Here is a 14430-nt window from a genome sequence, read left to right on the forward strand (position 1 = left end):
TCTACTGGCCCTCACACTGCACACACACAGTCAACATCAGGCGCCACTTGAATACATATCCTCCTTTCCTTCCTTCATCTAATTGTTGATCTGTGTAAAACAGAACTTCAAAGTCACCATCCTCTGAATGCAGCATTGTTGTCAGCCTCCATGAAGCCCAAACAAATCTATCCCCATGAAATGGAAGTCTGGGATAATTACAGTGCTGAGAGTAAAATGCTGAAAATGAGACAGTTAATGCCAGGGTTTATGCAATTATCTGCTACATCTAGACTTGCCAGTGGAGGGAGGAGGGTGAGGGTGAGGTGGGGTGGGTTGGGTGGGTGGGCACAAATCAACTCGCAGGCTCTGATGCAGCCCCAGTGGATCCATACTGTGCCACGTGCCGAATGGCTTTGTTTCATGGGAAGAGGTGACACGGTGAGTACGGTTTAAGCCCACTGCAGCACACACTAGCCTCCGGAAGAGCTAGCTTCTAATGTGTCGCACTTTGGCTGGGTTTCGCTGTGTGATGCGTAGGCATCGAGCATTAGAGAGTGTAATATGAACTAATCGAGGCAATCTACAGGCAGAAAAAAAAACTACGCCACCTCTGCTTCACTTGAACTCCTCCCTCTGCCCCAAGTTGTTCCACACAATTTCTGCAGCAGAGGTTTTATCTTTGACACAGTTCTCTAATTTGATGGGATGATGCTGATGTTACCATACCGTTAGCCAAGGGCTATATCCAAATATTCCAAAGTATAAAGTGGATCACAAGCTAGCATGCTCTCATTTCTCCTGTCCTCTGTCCAGGTCATGGTCTAAACTATCTCTCTCAAGCTAAGCACTGCTTCGGACAGAATTGTGAGACAAAACACACAGTTATTGCAAAAAAGAACAGTTTCATTTTTAATGCTGCAGTAGAAAAAAGGTTATATGAAGTCATATAATGGGTGCTTCATTGTCAACAACAACAAAAACAATGGCACAGAATGCATAACAGTGTCTGTGCTGTTTACATGCCAATATTTTACACATAGGATTCCCATTCACTGGCAGCTGTCAGTTACTTCAGCAAATTAACTGCCAAAAAATGTAGCAGAGCTGTCAATTGGAGTGTAGGGTAACCATGGTTACCTTTTATACCCCCACCCCGGCCTCCCAAAAGATAAAGCTGCAGTGTGGAATTATGGGAGAGTAATTAGATGGAAAAAGTTACCAATCAAAAAGGCATTCTACAATATGAAACGACAACCAAGACTGCTTATAAATAAGAGGTTACATTGTGGAATTCCCTCCTTGCTTTATAAAGTAACATCTTTTTGTACAACCTTTCTTTTGTAATGTTCAAGAAATGTTGGAGCAAGTACTGTCTTGCACAAGAGGTTTAACCCTTTGAGCACGAAGTGGAAATAAAAGAGTTTCTTCTGTCTTCTTCACTCAGGTTCATGTTCATATCATCTGATTAAATAACATATTTATAAAACTATTGTGCAAAACAATTTCATTAATGTCTTCATATATTGTGCACCAGTAGATAGTCATACTCCTCTTAAATTAAAAAATATAAAAATGATGCATAATTTAGACAGAAATTAGTTTATAGTTTTTATGTACAATTTTTACACAGACCTGAATTTATAAAGGCCCCTGATTTTAATGAACTAAAATGCTGCAATTTGGACAATTTTCTTCATACACAGTTTGGAGCTAATATTTATGCTAGATAAGATAAATTTGGTAAATAATTTGGCTTGTCCCAAATTCACATAATCTTATCCTATTCCAAATCCTGTCTCTTAACCTCTTCATTTTTGGATTTGAAATGTTGAAGTGCTAGGGCGTACTCAGAGGGTTAAAGTTCATCTGCTGCACCAGCACACATAGATCACGTAAAATAAAGAAGACAAAAGAGAAAATAAACATACAAGTAAACGACAGAAATGAAGAAGGAGAAACAGAAAAGTGCACCAGATTTAGTTCTCGAATATTCAACTAAACTGTTTCAGCAATGCATGCAGCTTCCTGCATCTCAGGGATGCGACAGAAAAAGAACTGAAACCAATTTACACAACTTTCAAATACATACCACTTCATTTTTAAAAGTTATTTTTTTAAACCTTCATATTTTAACCAGTGACAACAGCACCTCTTAACTCAAGACTGCACATTTAAAAAAATTATCCTTTCTTTTTTTCAATTTTTTTTTTGTCTCTTTTTGTAAAAACGAGAGAATTAAAAACAAAAACAAAATTAAAGTCTCTGGGTCAGAGGATTTTTTTTCTCGGGAGGGGAATTCAAAATCATGTGCTGGAACTAAACAGTAGTTTTATGGCATCAATGTGCAGTTTGTTTTTCATATTAATTTTCAGGTCCTTTTTAAGACATAACTGTCAAAAGGCAAGAGAGTAAGAGAGAAAGAGAGAGAACAAGAAGAGAGAGAGAAACGATAGAGATAGAGAACAAGTTCAGTCTGTCCAACAACAGTGCTACTGTTTATCCAGTTCAGTCACATACAGGAGGTGGTCCTCTGGAGATTTCCCATGGGTCTTACTCAGGTGGAGCTTTACTGCGTGCTTGCTGGCAAAAGTCCGATTGCACAGTTTGCACTGGTATGTGGGACCACTGGAATCGTCCTCAGGGGATTGGGCGGGAGAGTGCACAAGGGGATTGGAGAGGGATTGTGTGAGGGCGTGGGCCTGGGCCGACAACAGTTTTTCAGAGAGACCCTTGGTGTGGTGCGAGATGTGGCTAGCAAACTGTTCACCAGTGAGTTTGGCCAGGTCCCTGAGCCTGAAGCCCAGGTGCGACTCAAGATGGCTGACGTACGCGGACGGGGTGCGGATCTGCGAGGCGCAGTCGCTGCAGAAGAACACGGGGTGCCCCGAGTCCAGGTTCTTCAAGAACTTGGTGCCGCCGGTCCTCCGGAGCTGGTATTTGACATTGGCGAGCCAGTGGCTGATGGTCGTCATGGAGAGCCCGGTGAAACGGGAGATGTGCATGCGCTCTTGGGGGCTGAGGTCTGACATGATGAACTTGCCGTCACCCGTTTGCCGGAGGCTGGAGGCAAACTGGGCCTGCAGGATGAGCAGGTGCTGGGGGTTCCAGTTGGACTGCCTGCCCTTGCGTTTCTGGATTGGGGATATCTCCTCAGGCCCCTCATCTGGGGTTGCTCCCTCAATATCAGAGCGCTCCGACAGGCTGGTGGGGGTGGACGACTTGGAATGGTGTCCCTCCGTCAGGTTGCGAAGCATGTCGGAGATGTCAGACAGGGCGTTCTCACGCAGCGGGGAGTTGGACATAAAAGAGGCCACAGCCGAAGACGCCTTGGTCATTGTCACAGTGGAGGAGGGAGAGATTGATGAGGGTGTGGAGGTGGTAGACGACAGGGCTGCTGATCCCAACGAGCTGCTCTTGTCACTCTTGCCTTTGGTCAGATCGATAGGCTGGTCGTTATTCACGTGGTAGAAGTAGCGGTCCAAGTGCTCGTTGGATTTTTTGGTCTGTGCCGGGGTGGAGGCTGCCACAGCTGCCTTATCGGCCAAGCTGTTGCTCATTTTAAAAAGCATGCTCATAGGGTCCAGGGAGGGCAGGGCTGGTTTGGCTGCTTTGCCAAGATGGACATTCATGACGGACTGAAGCGCACTTAGCGGGTTGACAAATGGTTGTTCAGGAGGATGCTCTGTAATGATAGCTGTGCTGCTGCACAATGAAGAGACGGGACTTTTCACCGTGCGGTCCGTTCCATTCTCCATGGGCTCTTTGCTGTGGGCCTCACCGTTTGTCTCCTTGTGATTGGCTCCACCTCCAGTGCTCTCGGGGGTTTTGGCTCCTCGCCTTTCTTTGGGGGAGTCCCCCTTGGCTGAGTCTCCAGCTTCACTGCTGCAGGGTGAAGGGGTGGTTCTTCTGAGGGGCGACACTCTCGCTGCGGGCTCCCTCATTTTCTCCTCCACCTTGGCCACCTTCTCAGTGACTTTCTTCACTAGCTCCTCCATGGCATGGAAATTGTTCTTGGGGAGGGGTGAGGTTTGGCTGCATGGAGGAGAGATCAGAGGTTGGTTCTTCAGTGTGGACATGATATCGTTTCCAGAGAACATGTACTTCAGAGGTGAGCTCTTGCCAGAATTGCCCAGGGAGAGCTTCATCATATTGGGCAGTTGATAGGCAGCGTGAATACTAGGGTATCCTCCCCAGGTTGGAGCGCCATTCTGTGCTTTGTTGATGGCAGATGTCACAGTGTTCTCAAGTGACTTGAGGATGTCAAACCCTCCCTTGGGGCTTTCCTCCAGGTCCTCCTCGGTCAAGTATGAATATTTAGAGTTGACATCGAACTTCTCGTCCACCTCATCCTCACCATTCTTCTTCTCTCTGCTGTTTGAGCTGCTAGTGGTTTCCTTGGTGCACTCCTCCTCTTTCTCTTCCTTTTTGATCTCCATGGCCAGCACTGGGGAGATGCTGGCCGGAGGAGGTGGCGGTGGTGGAGGTGGTGGGGAGAATGTCGTGGCAGCCAGTGGCACAGACTGCACCTTCTCCTCTCCAGAGGACAAGATAGTAGGTACAGGAGTTGGGGGAGAATCCATGATCGGTTTGCCCTTCTTGATGGCCGAGTTGGTGACCTTAATGAAGTGTCCGGTCACCATCATGTGGGCTGTCAGCTCCTGCAGCGTGTCATGGGAGCTTCCGCACTCCATGCATTTCAGGATCTGGGATTTCCTGGACTCAAACTGCCATGCGTAACTGGCTCCATTCTGGTGCCCATAGCGGTTATTGGGTGTGATGTAAGGATTGCAGCCCTTCTGCATGAGATCGTTGGAGTCTGTCAGATGGGACTTGGGGGTTCCTCCATTGGAATCTGGAGAGCTAGGAAGGTCCAGCTCGATGGGGGCTCTCTTGCGAGCTGAGGAAATAATCTTGGCAGCCACTGGGGTCACAGGCTCTTTGAGAGGCACTTTCTGGTAGTGTTTAGTCTTGATCATGTGGACACTCAAGTCTTGGAGGGACTCGAAAGAGTGACCACAGTACATGCACTTTAGAACCTTCTGGGCATCTTCCTTGCCTTCCATCTCTAAGAGCGAGCGCTTGCGGGGTTTGGACCAGCGTTTGGTCCCCTCACTATCTGTTTCATGGTTATCATCGCGGTAGTGGCCAGTCTCATTCATGTGTACTGTCAGCCCGACCAGTGTGTCGTATGCAGCACTGCAGTCCTTACAGCGGAACTTGCTGGCACCTGTGAAGATAGAGCCATAGAGCTTGGTGCTCTGGCGGTAGAGCTGCACGGTGCTGAAGAGGTTCGGCTCGGCGGCCGGGTGTATTAGGCGGTTCTGGTTCTGGGAGACCTGCTGTAGGGTCTTAGCCACTGCCGACTGGTGCCAGTCATATCCATTACTCCCACAGCTGCTGCTGCTACTGCTGCTGCTGCTGCTGCTGTGAGTGCGAACAGGCTTTTCTGCTGCTGGAGGCTGCTGCTGTGTGGCTGTGAGGTTCAGGTTCAGGGAGGACCAGTAGGAGCTGGTGAGGAAGCTGTTGTAGATGGCCTTCATCTGCTCCAGGCTGTTTGGGCCAGACACTGTGGCCTCCTCTGCACCCAGGGTGACAGCAGCTGCTGCTGTTGCCATCATCATGGTGGAAGTCGGTGACATGGTGGGGAGGGGCTCCTTGGCCAAGCCGTCGTCCTCATTTTTGATCGAGGAGCTCTCAAAGTCGGACATGCGATCGCTCGACTCACTAAGGTGTGACTCACTGTCCATTTCATGGCTGGAAAAGTCAGCGACAGGGGAGTCTTTAAGGGGGAAGTCCTTGTCCTGGCACACATAATTGACACCAGGCTCTTCTTCAATGGCGGAGTCCTCTCCATCCACATCTTCATCAAGAAGGTCAGCCTCCTTCAGATCATCAGGAACGTATGCTGTAGATAGATTGGGGTAAGGGAATAGGGGTGGACAAAGAAAGAGACAGAACAAAATTCATTATTACTTCATCCAATGACGAATATTCATAGCACATTCTAAATTCCTAAATTGCAAAGAAAAGCAAAATTGCTAGAAATTGCAAACCTTCACTATCTTCCTCCTCTCTGACAAATAAAACAATCAGTCAGACCATTTCATATCATAAACTGTTGCTGTAATTCCTTTTCAACTTCCCTATTGCATTACATTTCCAAATGGAATAAAGCCGTATTGCTCTGTGCCTTTGTTCTGTATCATGGTAAAGGAGACAGACAGTGAGAGAAAGACAAAAAGACCAAGGAAAGGAAGAAGATCAGGGGAGAGAAAGTGTCTGTGTGTGTGTGAGAGAAAGAGAGAGCAAGAGAGAGAGAGAGAGAGAGAGAGAGAGAGAGAGAATGTCTTCAAAACCAACTTGCCACCTTATTCTTCTCAAGGGGCAACAGCTTGAAATTAAAACTAAATTTGAAATTAATGAAGCACATTCTGGAGGTGGCATTCGTTTCTGAAGTAATAAATTACTTGTATCAACCTCCGAGACAGCAGTTCCTGTCTGTCAATTAATGTGTCTTGCGCTTCTTCTGCAGCCTACAATACATTTCCTCACAGAAACACTTACTATTTAAATTAAGCATGCATTCTCACTCATTACCCAGTGCCGGCCTGGCACCGCGTAAATAAAATGAATGCATGTACATCTCCAAAGGAAATAAAAGGCTCAAAAATATCCCAGAACAAAACACAATTGAGTCAATTACAGAGATTAGAAAGGCGAAAGTTATTATTTACTGGTTAGCCTGGAGAGCTTATTTTCAATTCACTGTATGTCTGTATCCACCCTCTTGTGGAAAAAAAGATTGAAGTGGAAGCAAGTAAAATAATAAAGGAAGCAAAAGTTCTTGCCATTTTTATTTCTGTAGGCGTACTGAGAGATAGAGTGGTAGAGAAAGAGAGAGAGAGAGAGAGAGAGAGAGTGTGAGAGAGAGAGAGAGCGTGAGAGAGAGAGAGGCTTAAATGTTGCTAATTCTTGGAATTCCATGGTGTAAGAGTTTATCACATATTGAGCAGGTATGTAAACCATGGGGGGAATGACAAAGAGAAGATTGCCTCTCAGCATTCATGTCAGCAGCTGCTGCTTTGAGTTCAGATGGCACTAACAGTATGCACCCAATACCTTTTATTTCTCAGAAGACCTCTATTCCAAAGATACTACTGGAAAGACAACAAAGCCTTTCAAATAAAACAATTCAGATAAATTACATTGGATTACACATTCAAAATGGCAGCTTTGCATAGCCAAGGAGAAATGTGTTTGTTTGTTTTTTTCTATCAGAAATTAAAATAATCATGAGGAATGTCCAGTTGTCAGGACACCAATGGTGTCTGTTGGTCTTGTCAAATAACACTCCAACATTACTGCAGAACTATCTGTCTGAGCGTAAATGTTTGTTTGTGTGTGTGTGTGGGGGGGGGGGTGTGTGTTGAAGTATGAGCTGTTTGTTGGAGGTGTACCAACTACACCAGGAGACGCACGGGGCTATGAAAAAAAGGGAAAAAAAGCTGTCATCATGAGGGTGCTCATTTTGTTGCCATTGGCGATGCAACACCCAGGGATAAGCACAGGGAGAGAGGGAAGCACCTTTGCCGTCATGCCTCTGCGGTGTGTGTGTGTGTGTGTGTGTGTGTGTGTGTGTGTGTGTGTGTGTTGGTGTGTGTGTAGGTGTGTGTGTGTGTGTGTGTGTGTGTGTTACTGCCTCCAGGCACTGCAAGTGGCTTAACTGTCTCACACCAAAGCGACACAGGTTACCAGTTACCTCACCAGTCAACAAACTGTAAATCTCACACTGGTGGCTTGCACTTGCTGTATAGCGAACAACATCGCGGTGCTAAGGTGTACATCTCCGCATTGTACCGCAAATGTGTGGGAGAAAAGGAAAACCGAAATATGATTACATCTTGATGTCTTTGACACAGCTATTTGCATTGAGGTAGTAATTGTGGTCTGATGGAGGCATAGAATGAGATTGTTAACACTCAACAATGTTAATCTTTGTGTCTCGCTTCTTTTCTTATTCTGGGACCAATGATGGGCAAGCGATTTTAGAGGTGTCCATTAACTGGGATTCATTCTAACTGTCAATCTCTCTTACACACACACACCTACATATATATATATACATGCTTGCACACACACACACACACACACACACACACATACACAACTGAAAATGGGTTGAAATCAAATAGCCCCCTCAGACAATTGAACAGTCAACTGAGATCATGTAGCACACACACGTACACGGGCACAGAGGCACACACACACACACATACACACACATGCACAGGCACGCGCACACACACACACACACACACACGACCATCTGTTCCGCATCAGCCAAAACGACAGCTGTTTAAGAGAACAATGGCTTCGTTGAGGAAGTAGTCAGAACGGCATTCACATCAAGGCCAAACAGCGATGTAAAAACCTCCTTCCTCCCGATACAAGACCCGACTTAAACCTGTTCAGAGTAATTAAAGCACAAGCCCCGAGAAGACCCGCCAGGGAGGAAGAGGAGCACTCAGGAAGATGGGGGATCCTGCTCCACCACTTTCAACCACACGGAATATAAATGCTAGGTCGACCTCAAACATAATTAGTCCTTCTGATTAACATGTAATTAAAATGTGTAAGCACACTAAAAAAGATAACTTAAGGGCTGGATGGAGAGAGAGAGAGAGAGAGAGGGAGAGAGGAGCCAAAGAGGTAGAGAGAAAGAGAAATGGTTGTTTTGATGCCTTCTGATTGAAGCCCTTTATTCTTGCTATCACCGTGGGCAACCCTGTGTAACCACAACCTTGACCTGAACTTGACCGTAAAACATGATGGCATCTTTGAGAGAGAATGAGGGGAAAGAGAGAGTGAGTGGTCATGCTGCTTGTCTTTTTCAGATTTCATTTTCGGACAGTAAACACTGAATTATACCCACAGTCCCATCTCTCTATCTTGCGCGCACACACACACACACACACACACACACACACACACACACACACACACACCCACACACACACACGCGCACACACACACAAACAAACACACGTAAACACACACCATCACCGCCATGCTTGCCACTGGCTCCGGTCCCAGCCACAGGGCCCCTGAAGTGGCCGGAGATGGTGGGCTCTAGCTGGGAACAATATTGAGTTTTCATCCCTGGGCCCTTCTCAGGCCAATGGTGCAGGCAGAGCCAGCAGAAGTCCATGCAGGTGCTCTTTTAATTAGAGGAAAGAATGGAGGGGAGCGTGCAATGGAGTGTGTGTGTGTGTGTGTGTGTGTGTGTGTGTGTGTGTGTGTGTGTGTGTGTGTGTGTGTGTGTGTGTGTGTGTGTGTGTGTGTGTGTGTGTGTGTGTGTGTGTGTGTGTGTGTGTGTGTGTGTGTGTGTGTGTGTGTGTGTGTGTGTGTGTGTGTGTGTGTGTGTGCAACACAGTGGGAGGGAGTGCAGATGAAAATAAGCCTCCCAATGAATTGGCATTGGATAGGCAAGGCTACTTTGATCTAATTTACACTGTAATATACAGAGGGGAATGCCACAATGAGGCGCTTTGTCTGAATACCAATGAATTACTGGATGAATGGATGGATGGATGGATGGATGGATGGATGGATGGATGAATGAATGAACAGATGAATGATAAACATAAAGGCACCTCCTGTTTCAAAGATGCTGAGTGATTGTGGAGGCTTCCTGAGTCAGTGAGGGTGCTGCCATTATAGAGCTCCCATATAAACTCTTAACTGTCTGTTTATGATCCAAAACATCATCCATACTAATCACTGCTTTATGTACTGATGCGCACAAATATAAATGTGTATGTTTTATGGAACATATTTGCATGAAACGTCTGGGCCCTGGATGTGTGTGTGTGTCAGTGAGTGTGTGTTACTTACAAACCCTCAACATTTTCCTAACGCAAGAAAAGATGCAAATGACAAAACTGACAAATATGTGATGGGGGAAAAAAGTCATTAGCACGTTCATCCCCGTGCATCGCATTTGAAAACATATCTGCGTAAACATATCATCAAAATGAAATAAATAAATAAATCCACTTTTACACATCAAGTCAACCTCTTCCACAAGGCCCTGTTAGTAATTCGATGAGCCTGCCTGAAGGAGGTGAGACACTATCTGCTAGTTAGGTGAATACCTCTGGGTAGGGAATGGAGAGGAGGGGTGTTGGGAGAGAGGTGCTGAGGAGCAGGGTAATTAAACCTGCTATATATAGCCCCTAAGCCCACATTTATAATGTGAGGTATCTCGCTCTAATATGGCACTATCTGCGATGTGATATCATTAGGGGGGGAAAATGGTTTGTAGCCTTAAGCAGACAGTCTGTCGGTGTGGGTCTGGAGAATATGAGATAGCACCAAAACCCTGTCGCCTGGCCGCCTCGCCCTAGCCTTTTCCCCCCTCCCTCTCATCCCCAGCTATCATGACCTGCGTTAATGAAGTTAATTGAATCTGAGATCAATAATGCTTAATTATTGCGATTTGACATGCACAGACAAATTGGTGGGGAGGCCATGGTGTGGGAGTGAGTGTGTGTGAATGTGGGTGTGCGCAGATCAGTGTCTGATCTCGTGTGTGTGTGTGTGTGTGTGTGTGTGTGTGTGTGTATGTGTATGTGTGTGAGGGTATATGTGTTGCAGCCAGGGTGATGGGGGTCTGGCTGGCCGGAGAGAGGGGGCCGGGGGGCAGTGGGGAGAGAGGGGGGAGAGAGAGGGATCGGCGAGGCGTGCCATCGATTCCAGAGAGACGCCCAATCGACCCAGACGCCTGACGGATGGAGCCCACTCTCCAAGGCTACGCATAAAACGCTCCCACAGACCACTCTAACCAGCCCCTCTGCCACCGCTGTCCAGCCCCTGCCCATAAGCGCCTATTGAGATGGATTAAAAAGAGCAGTGTAGCAGAGAGAGAGAGAGAAAGAGAGAGAGAGAGAGAGAGGGAGAGAGAGAGATGGAAAATGAGAATGGAAGAGGGAAGAAAACAAAAAGACAGAGGAGCAAAACATTGGGGAGGGAGTGAGAACATCGGAGGCAGTACGGGTAAACTGGAGAGAGGGAGAGAGAGAGAGAGAGAGAGAGAGAGAGAGAGAGAGAGTGAGAGAGTGAGAGAGAGAGAGGTGAAAAGTCCACACTCACGACCTCATGTGAATTCACAACAAACCCAAACAGAAAAAGGTCTTTCTTGGTCATGAAATGCCCTATGGAGAGTACGCTTACGCACACTTGGGTCTCAATCTGACTGACTGGGAAAACCTGCTCGGACTGACTGAGTAGGTGTGTGTGTGTGTGGGTGTGCATGTGTGTTTGAGTTTATGTGTGTGTGTATCCAAACAAAAGCATGGCAACATGCGTATAAAAATAATCGACCCCCTGTTTAAGCGTGAATACCAGAAATGCCTAGTGTGTGTGTGTGTGTGTGTGTGTGTGTGTGTGTACAAATGTACGAGTGTCATGTAAACGTCCGTTGTGTATGTTTGCTATGAGGTGGAGGGATTCGGATGGCTGGATGGGAGCTGGAGTGTGAGCAGGCTTTAGTCTGCCTTGCATAGCTAGCGTTCAGCTGGGAGCACTAACACACTGAGGAGCGCGCAGCACAACAACACACAGCCAGCTATGCTAGCCCAGACTCCAGCGCACTCCGTGTCCTCTGAACCCTGCAGTCGCCTCTGCAACGGGCAACTCTGTTCCAAAACACACACACACCAGCATACACACTTACACGCAGCGCTGTAGACATATGTATCCTCACATAGATAAACACACACACAAACACACACATTATCAGGGGGTTCACATAGCAAACACACACACACACACACACACACACACACACACACACACACACACACACAAACAAACATATACACACACAATTTCCTCTTGACTGAGCACAGCTCGAGATGAAGTGAGCAGGGATAGGGGAGGCGATAGCCCCTCGGTTTGTGAGCAGGGGTACAGTGAGATAACCTTCACAGATACCAAATACGCTAGGAAGAAGAAAAAAAAGGTCGTCACTTCAGAAGCAGGGCATGCACAGCTGAGCCATGACAGAAATATGATCCTGCCTGAGAAATCGCCCAGTCAACCATCAAAGCACAACACTCCAACAGCCATTTTGAATTCCGATGCCAAACAGTTTGAAATCCCCGATTCACGTCAGCTATGTAGGTTATTTAGAGGGATTCTGAGGAGAGTGCTCCAGTGAGGAAGCCTCCTTAGAGAGAACCTCCCCTCTGTTATTGACCCTGGATGTTGATTTCTTGTGTGAAGGAAATACTGTGATGTAGATGTAGACACACACACATTCTCACACACACACACATACATACACACACAGAGCGGTCCACCACTTGCTGTGCCTTAGAGACGAGAACTATGCATAAGCAAATTTCTCCATGTGGTATCTGTGAGGTCTGGCCTGAATTTGTGCTCTATGTTAACTGCACAGACTTAGGTGTGGGCTGTCAAAGGAATCAAAGGCAACAATGGGCTCGAACACTGACAAAAAGCCGCAATATTAGCCTAAACCACAGGCAATAGAGGGCCCAGACACAATGTACCCAGAGCCTTCTCAATTGGCGTAGTCTAAAGCATTGTAACCCCCTGTGCAATTCTGCCTGCCTGCAACAGAGCCTCATTCATGGGCCAACCACTGCCACCTGAAATAGATACGTCTTTTCTCGGCAACGATCCCATCCCCATGGCCATTCAAATGCGCCGTGATTCACGGCGACGGCGGCAACGACCGGCGGATTCCTCAGTGCAGTCATCTCCGGCCCACACAATGCATCATCTGACTCACACCGCACCTCCGTCAGCGGCACGGCACAGCACACAAACACACACACACACACATTTACAGAGATAGAGAGAGAGAGGGAGAGAGAGAGAGAGAGAGAGAGAGCAGGCCCAACTGCAGCTTCCGTAACAATCACACTGCTCATTATTCCCAAAGCCAAGGCAAGAGAAATGCAATCAATATCAGATTCATTCTTCCTTGTTTTCTTTGTCTTTCTTTTCTTTCCCTTGTTCTCTTTTTGTGTTCCAGGCTTCTCTTTCACCCCCCTGCCTTGTGACCAGCACCAGAGACACAGAGAGAAGAGGAGAGGATGGAATGCAACAAATATAAATGTGTGTGTGTGTGTAGAGATAAAGGTAAGGTGTATGTATATGTATATGTAAGGTGTATGTATATTTATGAAACAATTGGGTTCTAGCGCATAATTTAGCTGCTTCTGATTGGACGAGAGACGTTCCATGCTATAGGTTATTCGTCAACATACCTACAGTTACGGGACTTTTCACAGCTAAAAATAAATCACTCCGTGATGAAACATTCGCATTGATGATAACCGTTAATTCCAAGTTTTTAGAATTCCAAACCAAGACGTTGACAATGGAACTATTTTTTGTTGCGGAGAAACAATGGCGAAATAAATCATTTTTAATCAATAACTTCGTGTTGAAATGTTCATTTGTTGACGGTAGAATTGTTTTATAAAAGCAATATAGCATTCGTGGGAGTGGGGTAGATAAGGGATAATCCCACGGGTGTTGTTGCCTACGCCACTCGGCCTAGAGGCCTCGATGGCTACGGCCGAACACCACCCGTGGGATTATCCCTTACCTACCCCACTCCCACTCGTGCTATATTGCTTAAGTATATGAATATGTATATGTATATGAATATATATGTATATGTATATGTATATGTATATGTATATGTATATGTATATGTATATGTATATGTATATGTATACTGTATGTTACAGATTTGATTTATTTTGGACATAGCTATCCAAAAAATAAATTATGTGAATGACATAAATGAAGATCAGTGCAGTTGTGCGTGTCTGTGTGTGTGTGTGTGTGTGTGTGTGTGTGTGTGTGTGTGGTTTCTCGCTCTGTGTGTGTGTGTCTCTGCGTGTTTGGGTTTTTCTTTATGGAAATCATTAGAGTGTATTCTCTTTCTGCATCTCCCAATTTTGGTCTGTCTTTCACATGCCTTTATCTGTCCGTCTCTGCATCTCTGGCTGCCTTTGTGCCGGGTCACTCAGCCAGAGTTCATTAATTAACGCTCACAGGGAGAGACAATTATTTAGGATGTTTCTGAACAAGAGAGCGATTGAGCTGTAGACCAAAATAATGGGAAAAATCACTGTCTCGTTCATGCACACAGTCATGCACTCAAAAACACACACAAACACACACACACACACACAAACACAAAACACACACACTCCACACAGACACAATTACACACTAATATGCAATTCCATACAAATAAACACAAACCACAGACAAACAAAAGACTAAAAATGGCAGCTCTGTAAACGGCAGAGTCTTTTTTGACAAAGCATTAACAAATTAAACACTTCCCCTCGGAATAACACATTAAACTCGGCTGTCTGGAAATGTCTCAAATACCATCAG

At 46.0% G+C, this 14430-nt stretch overlaps 1 protein-coding gene across 1 annotated transcript in view; it reads right to left on the reverse strand.

Annotated features, from left to right (window-relative positions):
- Positions 1–2471: 2471 nt before the first annotated feature.
- The window catches only part of tshz3b (teashirt zinc finger homeobox 3b), a gene marked incomplete at its 3' end in the record, with an annotated part of 40027 nt that continues 28068 nt past the window's right edge, over positions 2472–14430 (reverse strand). Inside the window, exon 2 of the mRNA XM_080843751.1 lies at positions 2472–5887. Within this exon, the coding sequence (XP_080699877.1) occupies positions 2472–5887 (3416 nt within the window). The remainder of the gene's footprint in view (positions 5888–14430) is intronic.

This window comes from Sprattus sprattus (genome assembly GCF_963457725.1).
Source record: "Sprattus sprattus genome assembly, chromosome: 8".
Lineage (NCBI taxonomy): Eukaryota > Metazoa > Chordata > Actinopteri > Clupeiformes > Clupeidae > Sprattus > Sprattus sprattus.